The following is a 14,602-nucleotide window of genomic DNA, read 5'->3' as shown; positions in this document are numbered from 1 at the left end:
AAACCCTGTCTCAAAAAACCAAAAAAAAAAAAAAAAAAAAAAAAAGCTCTTTCTCAAGCCCTTGAGTTTTTAATCCTCCTGTTTTAGAGTCCCAGATGCTGGGATGACAGATATGTACCACCATGGCTAGCTTCATGGCTTTAAATAGTGGATCCTTTTTAATCTTGAAACTTAGTGTAGGAAGGCTGCTTTTTAAAAAATTTTTTTAAAAATTTTTTTGAGTCTAAACTTTTCATTCTGTCCCAGAACATATGTGTGCACACTCACTCCTTTCTCTCTCTCGATCACCTCTCTCTCTTTCTCCCTCTTTCTTCCCTCTATTTCCTTGAACTTCTTATCACTTATTACTATTTTTCCCTAGCCTCCTTTCTCCGGTATTTCTTTCCTTAGGGCAAACAAGCCCTTGCATCTGCAGTGGAGCCAGCTTACACACCCTTGACACATCACACATCTTTACACATCAGCCCATGTCTGGCTCCTCCAAACATTAGTAGACTAATAGAAGTCAGCTTGCTTCTTCATTGCAGGTCTCAAAGAGGAACATGCCGCAGGGGACCAGCTTAACAAAGAACTGGCCCTACAAGCTGAATTCACTTCACTGACTTTCTATGATGTCTTTTCTAAAACAATCAAGAGTACCCAATTAAAATGTTGTTTTCTATAGTTTACTCATAACTTATAGGATACTGACCAATCTGGTGTTAAATAAAAGGAACCAGATAAAACCAAGAAGACATTACAAGAGTCCCCTTAGTCTCGAAAGTCCCCTTAGCTCACGGTCCACGAGCTCAGAAGTTGTTGAAGGAGAGGCAGGTAGCCAGGTCACTATCATCCAAATTAGTTAGATACTCTAAGACTAAACACAGGCACAACTGGCAGTGGCACTGGGCCAGAAGATGGAAATGGGGCTATCCTAGGCTCCTCAGCATATGTGGTCCACAGCCAAAGTTTCCTGTTGAAATACTAGCTTAACCCAGAGCAAGGTTACTAACTGGAACTTCTGAATGTATCACAGTTGTGCTGTTTTAGACTAGGGGGTTGGGGACATAACTCAGCTGTAGACTGCTTAAGGCCCTAGATTCAATCCCTAGCACTAAAAACAAACAAAACTGGTGTTGGAGGTAGGTGGATGGGGGACAGCTTAGTTAGGGAAGTGTTTGTACAAACACAGGACCTGAGTTTGAGCTCTGGAACCCACAGAAAAACACTGAGCAGAGTACACTTGTCATCCCAGCACCTGAGAAAATGAAGCATGCTGGCTTGCTGTAGTCAGTTCAATCTAAATGGCAATTTCCAGGCCAGCGAGAACGAAGGTAAACTGTGCCAGAGGAACACCTCCTGAGACTGTCTTCTGCCATCTACATGCACACATACTCACATACATACCTGCACACATATACACTACACTTCACAATGTTAACAGGCACACACACACACACACACACACACACATGACATCTACATGCACATATACTCACATACATACCTGCACATACACTTCAAAATGTTAACAGATACACACAAACACAAGGTTAAAAAATATAGGAAGGCCGGGCGTGGTGGCGCACACCTTTAATCCCAGCACTCGGGAGGCAGAGGCAGGCGGATTTCTGAGTTCAAGGCCAGCATGGTCTACAAAGTGAGTTCCAGGACAGCCAGGGCTATACAGAGAAACCCTGTCTCGAAAAACCAAAAAAAAAAAAAAAAAAAAAAAAAAAAAAAAAAAAAAAGATAGAGAAGCTTAAAAAAAAAAGGGGGGGGCTGGGCTCAGTGGGTAAAAGCACTTGACTGCTCTTCCAAAGGTCTGGAGTTCAAATCCCAGCAACCACATGGTGGCTCACAACCATCCTAAACAAGATCTGATGGCCTCTTCTGGAGTGTCTGAAGACAGCTACAGTGTGCTTACATATAATAAATAAATAAGTCTTAAAAAAAAAAAAAAAAAGAAATATAGGAAGAAGCCGGGCATGGTGGCGCACGCCTTTAATCCCAGCAGATTTCTGAGTTCGAAGCCAGCCAAAGTGAGTTCCAGGACAGCCACGGCTATAGAGAGAAACCCTGCCTTGAAAAAATCCCCCCCCCCCAAAAAAAGAAATATAGGAAGGTAATGACTGACATATTTAAATGTGTTTTGCTGAGACTTAGGTAAAAATAAGTATGAGCAGTTCCAGTTTCTCTAAGGACTAGACATTTATGTTCCCAGAGAATTACTACATGTTCTAGTCATCTACTTTAATGGCTGGCCTTGCAATAGGACTCTCTGGCTGGCATGGGGCTTTTACTCTCCTCATCTATCACACATCAGAGTCCTCTTACAATGAATGTCCCATCACAATAACGTTGTTAGCCAGGAAACAAAGCCCAGGACTATACTGTTCTAACTTCCAAGTCTTCTAGTGTTGCCTAATATTTCAGTGGCACAGATCTCAGCCCTTCCGTGACTGTCAAATGGTGACAGAACCCATTTGCTTATCCGCCCACATCACCTCCAGACATCAGCTCTGAAGTTCTAAACTAATTGTCATAGGTACTTTTGTGGTAATCTTCTTTTGCCTTAAAATTTGGTTACCATAGTTACCAATCATTTTTGCTGGCACACAGTGCATAGTGCTATTTTAAAAAGTAGCTATGTTTTTTCAAATTTATTTTTATAAAGGTAATGCATAATTATGAATACCTGATAAATCCATACAGATCTGGAAAATGTAACAGGCAGAGTTTCCTTTCAAGCCTGTTGTTAAAAGAGATCCTCAGCAATGCTAATGTGTTTTCTTTTTAAGCGGGTAAAACTAAATACTCGTTCTAAAATTAAATACCATATTTTAAGATGCTTAATACTTAGAAATTTGCATCTCCCCAGGAACCTAACAATTCAGCTGGAACAATTTTCTGTGTTCGTATGTTTTCTCTATTCTTTTCCATGGAAATTAATTTTCTAAGCAAACATATAAGCATGGGCCATTACTAAGGAGGGTATAAAACCACCATAGCAAGCTGTTCAGTTCCAAATGGGGTGACTATTCTACATCTGTGCTTGTGACAGGGGGATTCCCAGGCCTGTATAAATGTTGAGGTAGATGTGGGCTTGGTGGCACATACCCTTAATCCTTCATTCAGGAGGCAGAGGCAGGCAGATCTCTGAGTATGAGGCCTGGCTGGTCTACATAATGGTTTCAAGACTAACTGGGGCTACAAAATGAGACCCTGTCTCAAAGAAGAAATGTTGAGGCTGGATCAGAAATGATTCCTTGTCACTGTGACAGGATACAGAAGCAGAGGAGTACACCATGCTCTCTTCAAATTTTGCTTTCTGAGGAAAAGGTTAGGAAGTCATTTTCTGGCTCTGTTCTAGGTGACACACTATTGTCAATATTATCAGTAGTGGAACTGTTCCTTTAGCAGAAATGGACCCACTGTACTCATAAACACAATTCAGTCATTTGCTGAGGCAACACCCAGAGAACAGTCTGCTAGCATGACCACTTGTCCAATCTATGGAGGCCCTTTGAGGAACACAACCACTGCTGTGAGGAGACATCATGTGCAAAGAAGCAGCAGTCTTCAACAACACACTTGCCCCATTGGATGAGTTTAAGGTTAACTAAACCCAGTACCTTCCGGGTCTTGTGCGCCCCGTTCTCCATCCTTCAGGCTCTGCTCGCTGAGGTCTGCCACGATGCCGCCGCCTTGCTTCTTCCCTTCCTCATCACCTGATTCTTCAGATTCAACCCGCCTGTCAACTGAACCCACACATCAGTGACAATTCACATCTTAACACAGAAGAGATTAACAGCAGTTGTAAGTCAGCAAGACTCTTTTTCTAAAACAGTTGAATTCAGTTTATGAACATTTGAATGTCTTCTACATCCAATAGTATTTAAGATACAGAGACAGGAACTGGGAGGCCACATGGAGACAATTAACATGCCATCCTTTCCCTCCAAGAACTTGTAAAGAGTTGACAAGTGTTCTGAAATCTGGATCATCTATGATGGGAACACTAATGACACCAGATACAGAAGTACCTCCCAAGAGGCTCTCACATCTGATGTGATGACCCTTCTCACGTCTCACTGTGACCCTTCTGCCACATACCTTCATTGATGTCTCACTATCCATTTGGCCAAGATAAATGGTTAAATTTCCACATTCCAAAAGAAATCAAGACTAGCTCAAATCAGACTGTGGGCAGAGTGGATGAAAACAAGAACGTCTCAAAAAATGGCAGATGCCCCAGGTAAACTGCTGGTGTTAAATAACCACAGGACAGAGTTAATAATGCAAAGTTTTTTGGAGTAAATAAAACAGATTTTGAGTTATGAACAAAGCAACAGTGAAACATGGCTTTGGCAAATGATCTTCCTTTCTAAACCTCAATATTCACCTCTGTAGAAGAGAGTAGAGTACCTTATCCTGTCAGGACCAAATAAAGGATACAAGAGCAGCTCATTTGTATGACACGTAGAAGAATGCATGAGTTACCAAGAGGTACCTTACAGTCTGTGATCTAGGGTTAGGACAGCTAGGTTCTGTGTTACAGTCTCTGTACCTCCCACTGTGCCTCTATCCTCAGGGCAGCAGAGAGGTTCCAGAGCCTGCCACACTGTGCAAGAATGTGACTGCAAGGCTCTAGGTAGAATAGGCTAGCAAAAGGCAATGAAATCTACCAAGACAAGGAAGGTTTGAGTTAAAGCATTAGCAGTGATAGAGAAAGTGGCAAAACATGCTCAGCCTGGTCTACACAGAGCGGCCATGGAAATGGTAAGAACCTGTCTTAAAAGACAAAAGACAAAACAATACAATGACAAACCCAAACCAAACCAAACCAAGCCAAAACCAAACCACACAAAAACGCCACAAAAAAATCTCCAAAAAGACATAGGGCCATAGAAACCTAAGTGTCAGCTGGTAATGACATGTGTGGGGGTGGAAGAAACAGCTTGGCTTTTGTATTTGCCCTTTAGTGAGGAAGGAGGGGGAGAGGTGTATTGGAGGAGGGAAGAGGGGGATAGGGAGAAACATTTCCTCCCTTAAGAAAGATTCAAAGGTTAAAAACAAAAGACCTCTAGCACGACTCCTTCAAGTCTCTCTAAGAGCTTTTCTAGTTGGCTCTTCTCAACCCCCATTGCATGACTGCTAATTTAGGTCACTTTTCCATACTCCTTTGCTTCTGACTGGTTTTCCTTTCTCCAGAATGATAGTGGTCCTCCCCATCGGACCCCAGTCTGGGTGACATCTAGTGAGTTTTCAGGGCCCATCTCAGGGCAGCACCACTGCTCTCAAACTCACTGGTCTTTCTTCCACATCCCTGTCCCTTGCTCTGCATCCCTCTTCCCTAGCTCTCCTCCCAGAAAAGTGAGTGATCTTTCAGGAATGAATAATCTTCACCAAAATAGTGCAGTCTTTCAAAGGCATTTAAGGTTTGCCTAATGCTACAATGGGTAGGGTTACGTACATGTACAAGTCTGTATGTATACACTAACACACATATATGCACGCATGTAATGACCATGTATCTACACAACTGTATACAAAAGCATGCACATGTGTAACATATATTCACATATGTATATGATGACATAATCCAACACAGGGGGAAAAAAGGAAGAAAGTTGAATATATAGACTGCAATGCCTAGAAAATAAGACAACGCCTTGTAAACTCAATCTCCGGAGTTCCTTTTTACCCATCCCTCTGCCACAATCCATTCGCTTCTAGAGCAGACTTTCCCATCCATGCCGCGTGAACAAACTGTGGACTTTGCAGATTCCCCACGCCTGAGGGGGGACGGTTCCCTGCCCCCTCGCCTGTCAACCTCGGAGCTTTAACATTAGGTTCCTATAGCCACGGCTTCCTTGCCAATCTCCCTGGGAGGGCTCGCGCCGCGTTTTTCTCCAGGGACTGGTCCTTCTGGACGCTACCGCCCTCGGGCCGGGACTCCCGGGCTCCGAGCCTCCCCGGCTCTGTCCAGCCATATTGGCAGCTGTCAGAGCTCCGTGGCTGTGGCCGGAGGCTGGAAGCCGAATTCCGATCCCGCAAGAGGCCGTGCCCGCCCAGCCCCCAGCTCGCCGCTCCCCGGTCACCCACAGGGGCCGCTCACCCTCCATCATCTCCTGCGACTGTTGCTGCCCCGCGCCGCGCTCCGCCGCCATATTGGCTGCTCTTTCCCTTTCCGGAATCTGTCGCCTCAGGCCATGGGCCAATCAGGATTCCAGGTCCAATCGGCCAGCCAATGGAACAAAGTATAGAAGCGCGAGCTGACACGCTTGCGTGGACGCAGTGTTTCACGGGAATTGTAGTTCCCGCAGGCTCCGGCTCCACCTGGGTTAGGGGTTTGAGGAATGAGTAGAGTCTAGGCGAGCACGACGAAAGCAGACATCCCGGCAAGTCTTTAGGCAGCATGGGAGACACTTCAAGCTTGTGGATTCGCTCAAGTCACTGTGCCAACTTCGGAGGCGTAGAGGTACTGCGACCAGAAGAGTTCTACAGGCCACAGGTGAAGCGGACTAGACTTGCACCCCCGACTTTGGGAGCCTCACTGCTGTGTGTGCACGGTGAGCCGGTAGGCGAGGGAGACCAGTTTATTCTGCGCCTGCGCGCTGATACACTGGTGCCACTGGCCACCTTTAGCGGATGCTTGGAGAAGGCGGGAGGGGCCTCGGTCCGGTTCTGGGGCGCACGTTTGCGGCCTCCAGCCCACGGCGAACCACTGCGTCGTCCGCTTCTGCTTATTGTCCTCGCCTTGGAAATGTGGCCGTCGAAAGAAAGGCTGCAGGTCGCTCACCGTCCTCGGTTCCCCCGTAGGAGTAAACTGCAGTCGCTTGGAGTGGGGCGTGGAGGAAGGAAAGGGGCGCAAAGAAATCGGGGTCTTTTGGCTCCTCCGAGGCTCTGTAGTGGGTGTCCGGTGCGTCCCTAGCAACTGTTTGCGCGCGCTCAGCTGCTTGCTTTCACTGAGGCCCGCCCATCAGGCCGTCTGGTTGGTTCTTGTGCCCTTGTTATGCTGCCCAAGTCGTTCCGCGATTGGTCGATGGGCCAGAAGCGCGCGGAGCTTCCTGGTGCGAATCGGCCTGAGACTAGCGCCGGCCTCGGGTGAGACACCAGCCTTCGAAGAACCTCCGGGTGGCGGTGAGGCTTAGTTCCCCGTTGTTGTGGAGTGGCTCTGGCCCTTTCCTCGCGCGCCCGCACTCCTTCCGCCAGACCCCGGGGTGGTGGCGGGTTCTGGCCGTTTGACCCGCGCTCAGGAGCCGCCAGCGCCCGAAAGCCTCTGATTGAACTGGAAGCTTTGCTGTAAGGTTAGACTAGCGGGCCAGAGAGCTCTGGGGAGTCACTTATCTTCACCCCCTAATGCTGGGATTGCAGTTACGTGTAGCCACGCCTGGCTTTTTATGTGGTTAAAGATTTAAACGCATGTCCTCATGTTTGCATAGCAAGAACTTTTAACACAGGGAGCCACCCAGTTCCTGTAATTACTTTTAAGATAAAAATTTGTAGCATTGACAATTTAGTTTGAAGAATGGTATTTTATATATATATATATATATATATATATATATATATATATATATATAAATAAATTAAGATCTCACATCAATATATTCTGAAGTTATACAAGGTCTAAAAAACAGAGTAAGGTTTTTGTGACATTGGCAGTGTATTTAGAAGCCATAATTAATGTCCTTTGTTCATAGTTTTTTGTTTTTTTTTTTTAAAGATTTATTTGTTATATGCAAGTACACTGTAGCTATCTTCAGACACTCCAGAAGAGGGAGTCAGATCTTGTTATGGATGGTTATGAGCCACCATGTGGTTGCTGGGATTTGAACTCTAGACCTTCGGAAGAACAGTTGGGTGCTCTTACCCACTGAGCCATCTCACCAGCCCCCTCATAGGTTGGTTTTAAGAGTAGAAAAACTGCAGTATGATCGTATCATTGTTTGCTGTAGCAGTAATTAGTGCATTTAGATACCTAGAGAAGATGTACATACATCTTTGACATTAAAACACTCTGCTAGAAAACTTCTATCTAACACTATGTCGGTGCTCATCTTTTGTTTCATAATGAGTTGTTGCTTTCTAGGAGCACATCCTGAGTGCATGTGCTTGTGTATATAATATGCAGAATAATGAAGACAATAGTCACCTTATCAGTTAGTAGTGGAAGGTTTGCCCAATAGGTGGCTAGCTCTGGGTTTAATGCAAAAATACCAATTGTCAGGCTGATGGTGCCTTCCTGTCTTCCCAGCACTTCCAATGACTCTGGAGACCTTGCCTCAAAAACAAAACAAAACAAAACAAAAACCAAAAGGAAACAAAGCCCTACAGTTTGGGCCCAGCATTATGGCTCAGTGGGTAAAGGCACTTGGTGCCAAGGTCTGGCAATTTTGGACCCACATGGTAGAAAGAAAGAAGTGACTCCTGAAAGTTGTTTTCTGTTCTCCATGGGTGTGTTCTCGTTCTCTCTCTCTCTCTCTCTCTCTCTCTCTCTCTCTCTCTCTCTCTCCCCACACACACACACACACTCACACAATGTAATAAAAATGCATTATAAGTCATGAATTACAATGAAAATAAAATGAGGTTGTAAGATGGCTCAGCAGTTAAAAGCTGTTGCAGTTTTATAGAAGACCTGGGTTCTGTTCCTAGCACCTACATGGTGACTCAACTGTCTGTAACTCCAGTTTCAGGGAATGTGATGGCCTCTTGTGAGTTCTTCAGGTTCCTGCATGCACATAGTGCCCATACATACACAGGCACGTGCATGTGCTTACACACACACACACATACACATACACATTAAAACAGTTAAACACATTTAAACCCACTAACTAACTTAGGAAGTAGGAGACTGTGTCATTTTGCCTCCTAAGTTTAGTGCTCTGCCAGACTTCAGGGAATTGTCTACCTGAAGTAAGGGTCTTCAGTCTTGTTGGACTCTTATCCTGTATATTGTATTTTTTAAGTAGTGTATTTACTTTTTTTATATTAAAAGACTCTTGCTGCAGATAACCTTTTGTTTTTGAAGGTTTTCACTCTATACTACTAGGATTGGTTCTTGTACACAATTCCTTTGTTCTCACTGCTGATTGTATCAGAGCGTTCTTCTTGATGAATATTTAAATTATATTTTCTTTTGACTGTTTTCCCTCTTTCCTTCCTTCTCTCTTCTTGCCTTGCTGGCTTTCTACCTGTCTAGTTTCCTAACCTTTACTCTTTTGAACCATGCTGGCCTGGAATGATCCTTGTGCATCTTAGTGTTTATGTGTGTGGATTTCTGTAGACTGGTCCCTGCAGTGTAGCCTCTCAGGAAGGTGGCTTTTCTTTTCAGTTGGTTTAAAGAGAGTGTATTTGATAGATGGTAATTTTGAAGAACTTTGAGCCTGTATTTCATGTTCTTTGCTTTTGAGATTACTAGTACATAATGGTTTTATAGAGTTGGGGTCACAGTGGCTCTTCTAGAGTCCCTGACTGTTTTGGGGTTGTAGGATAGCTCACCTCCGATTTTAGTTCATGTCGCTTTTACCTTTTGGAAGTTCTCCTTCACATGTCTCGGACATATACAGAATGGCATTCTTGGTGAGCACTCGTTGTTACAAAACACATTGATTGCTCAGACCATGGTCCTAGCCATGGCTTTTTCTTTCTTATTTGAAGGATCAAAGGTCACTTATATTTGAATTTTGTGGTTACTGTGTGTGTGGTTTATGTGAGTGTGTCTGTATGTTTGTATGTACATCTTTGTAAGTAGGTGCACAGAGGGAGGTCTGAGAAACCTTCCTGGAGTTGGCTTCCCTTTCTATCTTTACCTAGTTCCCAGGGGACTGAGCTCAGGTCATCTGGCTCCATGGCAAGCACATCTACCTCCTGAGCCATCTTGCTGGACCTGGCAGTTTCTTTTCATTTCTGTTTTTAAATTCATCCAGAAATAATCTTTGTATATAAGAGGACATAGGATGCAATTTCCTCCAAATTATTTAACTATTTAAAAGGACAAATCATAGATAATAAGCATTAAGTTTTGCTTTGAACTTGCCCTCTCCCCCCCTTTTTTTTTTGTGGTTTTTCAAGACAGGGTTTCTTTGTGTAACCTTGACTGTCCTGGAACTCACTCTGTAGACCAGGCTGGCCTCAAACTCAGAAATCCTTCTGCCTCTGCCTCCCAAGTGCTGCGATTAAAGGTGTGCGCCACCACTGCCCGGCTAACTTGGCTCTTAAAACCCTGCAGGAGTGCTGCGGGGTGTGAGTTACTGTTATCCTCATGTACATGATATCGAAGGCCATGTTATCTAGTCAGTTATCAGTCAGCTGGCGACCTTATGGATTTCCCATGTGTGTCAGGCTTATATTTCTTGGTCTGCTTCTGAAATTGTCCGTGTTCTGTTGCCCATTTATTTACTTTGTGTAGCTTCATGGCATGTAATAATATCAGCATTTTGTTCTGTGTAAGGGGCCCTGCCCTGCTGTGCTCAGGAGCTATTGACTATGGCCTATAGTCTCATGAATATATATCAGGCACTTCACTGGGATATACTTGTAGACAACTCTCTTGTTCTTTTTTGACACAAGGAATCCCTGGCCATCCTTGAGCTTTTACTGTATAACTGAGGATGGTCTTGTATTTCTGATCCGTTTGCTCCACCTCTCAAGTGCAGGGATTGCAGAAGAGTATCACACCATACTTAGCTGGGCTCCTAGGAGCTCTCTACGAGAGTCTTGTGTTTTTGTTTTGTTTTGTTTCCTTGAGATAGAGTTTCTCTGTGTAGCCCTGAATGTCCTGGAACTTGTTCTGTTGACCAGGATGGCCTTGAACTCACAGAGATCCACCTGCCTCTGCCTCTGCCTCCTCCAGAGTGCTGGGATTAAAAGCATGTGCCACCTGGCAGTTCTGTTGGTTTATAAGAGTAGGTGCCTGTCCCTTCCTAGGGGTACCAGTTCTGTCCTGCATTGGAAAAAGTCCAACCCCCTGCTTAAGCTTGATCTTCTTGTGAGGTAGTTTCTCAGTTAATTCTCAGGTCTAAGTATGCTAGTATAGCTGGATTTTCTTGGACCTGCCAGTGGATGACACAGAGACTCAAAATTAATAGGTTTATTATAGATTAGGCCTTAGCTTAGGTCATATCCCAGCTAGCTCATCTAACTTAATTAAACTGGACTAATTAATTAAGGCCACGTGGCCTCTGGTATGTCCAGTCTCCTCCATGTCTGGCTAGCCAAATCTCACAGAGACTGTCTCTCAGCCCTGAAGTCCACCTTTCCCTTCTTGCCTAGCTATTGACCGTTGTCTTTATTAAACCAATCAGTGAGTGAAGACATATGTTTACAAAACATTGGGACAGGTGATGAGCCATAAGAATAGCAATACCCAAATCTGGCCAGTTCTCAGCTCTCTGCCTGTACAGAATTAACAATTGAATAATACAAAGGCTACCTTTACGCTGTGCACCTCAACATGCTAGTATGGGGATCCTATATAGAAAAAGGCAGTCGGGTGTGGTGGCGCACGCCTTTAATCCCAGCACTCGGGAGGCAGAGGCAGGCTGATTTCTGAGTTCGAGGCCAGCCTGGTCTACAGAGTGAGTTCCAGGACAGCCAGGGCTACACAGAGAAACCCTGTCTTGAAAAACCAAAAAAAAAAAAAAGGCTTGTGTGAACCTCAGAAATGTGATCCATTTGTTCATAAAGTATTATGTTTTAGAAGGGGCTCATGCTTAAGGTGGGCATGTCTTGGCCCTATGGTCTCCCCGTGTCATGGGAAAATCCAGCCAGTAGTCCTGATGCTGGCCCCACAGTGTTCTTGTTTTTATTAATCACTGAATTACTAGGTGGGCCTTGCCTGTTCCTGGCAGAGAATACTTTCTTTTTCGTGGCTGACTGTGGAGTGGCCTTAAGCATGAGCAACTAGTAAATATATACACTTAGGGTTGCCATGCTTGCCACAGTGGGAAGTCAGTCATAGGAGTGAGCACACATGGGACAAGGCTGTAGGAACTCAGCATACACACAGTAAGGTCAGCACCTGTGACAGTCTAGTTAGTTTCCTAGTGTGACACTGGACTGTCACTTAGAAACTCAGTGAGGGCAATGGGGGTTTTATGTATTTTCCTTAATATTCGTTTCTGAGTCGACATTCAGAATAAGGAGTTGAAAACACCACATCTGCTAACCTGTCCTGTCTCTGAGGTAGTCTTGCTTTTGTTATATGTTTCAGGGTGCTGTGTGAGTGGCTGGTTCTTGTAGCATCCTTAAAGACCTTGACCGGGGAACATGTCCACACCTATGACCCTGCATTTCCTGCTTTACTTGCAGCTCCTCCCATTGCATCCCGTTTGTTTCTTGAGTTTCTGTGTAGTATTTTGAAAAAGTTTCTTGTGGCCCAGATTGGGCTGACTCCACTCACTTTGGAGGTCTGACCCGGGATGCTAGCACTTAGGCTGCTTTGACTGCTTTTGTGTTCCGTGCTGCAGATGTTAATCACACACCCTTTGTTTTCTAGGTGAGGGCTGTTGGAGGCAGGAGCTTGGTGACCTGTTGCTCTGCTCTTCATGGAGGACAGAGGTCCAACAGTTTTTGCTGAGGACTGGAGATGTTTGTCTGAATGTCCTCCTGTCCAAGAAAGCCCAGCGGCCCAGGCTACCGTTGAGCCCAGCAAGCCACTCTCCATAGCCCACAGACACCTGAGCAGGAAGAATGGGCTTTCTAGACTCTGCCAGAGCCGAATGGCACTCTCTGGTAATCACCTTGTGATGTTGTGGGCATCAGCCTTGTAAACTGAAAACCAAGTTGCAGTTTTCTCCCCTGGGAGCCCTTCTATCCTGGACCAAAAGATGGTTTATGTTTTCAGAGCTGTCTTCTAAGATACTGGGGTATGCCTCCTGGTCCTGGGCTGTAGCCAGGAAGGAAGAGCTAACCTGTCTAGTGTTGTATGACAGAGCTGTAGGGTTGGAGTTGGGGGAGGATTGAGGAACAGCCAAGGTATGTGCTTGAAAGTGAGGGTGCTCTAGAAAGCAGGATAATCCTTTAGGATGACGGGGATGTCCAGGACCCAGAGCAGAGCACAGGGAAGTAGTCTTGAGGATCCTGTCTTGAGGTCATAGAGCAGCTTGCTGAGGCAGCAGATATTGAGGCCCAGCTAGCGTGTGGGACCTGGGACAGTAGGAGCAGCGGGTCCTGGGAGAGAGCCAGTGGTGCTGCTGAAAGCAGAGACCACAGCTTCCCAGGAGGCTGCTTCCTCTGGCACCAGCCAGGCACCTGTGCTTCAGTGTTGATGTGGTAGCTTGGTTTCAGGAGGATGTCACAGGCAGCTGCCCAGGGAACAGGGGCAAGAGGTAGAGTTATCAGGAGGGCCCTGGCTTGGTCACTGCTGGCGTAAATGTGTGGCCTTGGAAGGTTAGGCGGAGGCCATGTACTGAGAGAGGCTAGATTCTAGATGAAGGACGCAAAGGAAAGGAGAAAGGACCAGTAGGAGCGTGGTGAAGACTCAGGTCATAATTGTTTGATTTTAAACTTAGGAAGAATAGAAGCCAGTGTGGGAGACATGGGGAGTTGAGTCTTGGAGATGATTGGAGCTAGAGGCAGGCATACAGGCCAAAACTGCACAGATTTTTCCAGGGTAGTAAAGGTACCTAGCAGTGGGAGGGTGGATGGATCAGTTGGTAGTGAGGGGAAGGGGAAGGCATTCAGGAGCATAGATGAGGGGTCTGGGAGGTAGTAGCTGAAGAAGAGCTCAGTGCTTCTGATAGGTGAAGTGAGGTGAGAACGGAGGGGACAGTGATGGGCTGAGCATTTTGGAGCCATTGGAAAAGTGACTAAGAGCAGCTCCTTTAGAGTGGTGTCTCCTTAGAGACAGAGCCCATGGGAGGAAGCAAGTAGAAGGGTTGCCAACAGGTAGCCTTTGAATTGTATGACATTGCCCAGGAAGAAATGGCTAGGCCAGTTGCTAGAGATGACTAGTATTTGAGAAGAGGCATTGTAAGTAAGAGCTTTCTGAATGCAAAGGGGATGCCTTAAGAGGATGACCTAGACAGAAACGTTCATCTTGATCAGTCTGGACTTCTTGGAGAATATTAACCCATGCCACTGAACCCCTAAGGGTTATTTTGGAGAGACTCGTTCAGTCAAAGCCTGTGGTTTAGACTGTGGGTTAGACAAATGCTTGAGTCCTGTTTAGACCACATATTCCATCTGTCTTAGAGGCCTGCTCTGGCAGCCATTTGAAATCTAATACTTCCTGTCCATCCTTTCCTCACAGAGGACAGGTGGAGCTCTTACTGTCTTTCTTCATTGGCCGCCCAAAACATCTGCACAAGCAAACTGCACTGTGCTGCTGCACCTGAGTATGCTGATCCTACAGCGGGGCCACTGGGCAGTACATCCTGCTGCTCCTTGCTGCGTGGTCTGGCTTCAGGGTGCTCTGGGCCCCTGCTCTCGACCCCTGTGTGCAACCCCAACAAGGCTGTCTTTACCGTGGATGCCAAGACCACAGAGGTATTTGCTGTAGTGTGAGGCCCAACATGTAGATCTGGAGTTGTCAAACCTGGTCTCTCTTTCTCTCTCTCTCTCTCTCTCTCTCTCTCTCTCTCTCTCTCTCTCTCTCTCTCTCTCTCTC

The 14,602-nt window shown here is 45.6% G+C and overlaps 2 protein-coding genes across 3 annotated transcripts in view; one reads left to right on the top strand and one right to left on the bottom strand.

Annotated features, from left to right (window-relative positions):
* The window catches only part of Ppp1r7 (protein phosphatase 1 regulatory subunit 7), a 22,748-nt gene extending 16,554 nt beyond the window's left edge, over window positions 1-6,194 (bottom strand). The window contains exons 1-2 of the mRNA XM_021197806.2: window positions 6,101-6,194; window positions 3,615-3,740 (exon numbers count right to left, since the gene is read on the bottom strand). Of these exons, the coding sequence (XP_021053465.1) occupies window positions 3,615-3,740; window positions 6,101-6,152 (178 nt within the window). The 5' untranslated portion in view covers window positions 6,153-6,194. The remainder of the gene's footprint in view (window positions 1-3,614; window positions 3,741-6,100) is intronic.
* A 119-nt stretch (window positions 6,195-6,313) lies between these two features.
* The window catches only part of Pask (PAS domain containing serine/threonine kinase), a 36,426-nt gene continuing 28,137 nt past the window's right edge, over window positions 6,314-14,602 (top strand). For both annotated transcript variants that reach the window (XM_029538626.1, XM_029538627.1), the window contains exons 1-3: window positions 6,314-6,496; window positions 12,491-12,726; window positions 14,246-14,481. In XM_029538626.1, coding sequence (XP_029394486.1) covers window positions 12,540-12,726; window positions 14,246-14,481 — 423 coding nt within the window. In that variant the 5' untranslated portion in view covers window positions 6,314-6,496; window positions 12,491-12,539. The remainder of the gene's footprint in view (window positions 6,497-12,490; window positions 12,727-14,245; window positions 14,482-14,602) is intronic.

This window comes from Mus pahari, chromosome 5, assembly GCF_900095145.1.
Source record: "Mus pahari chromosome 5, PAHARI_EIJ_v1.1, whole genome shotgun sequence".
In the NCBI taxonomy this organism is placed as follows: Eukaryota; Metazoa; Chordata; class Mammalia; order Rodentia; family Muridae; genus Mus; species Mus pahari.
The sequence above is the reverse complement of the archived record's forward strand: the minus strand, read 5'-3'. Positions and strand labels throughout refer to the sequence as shown.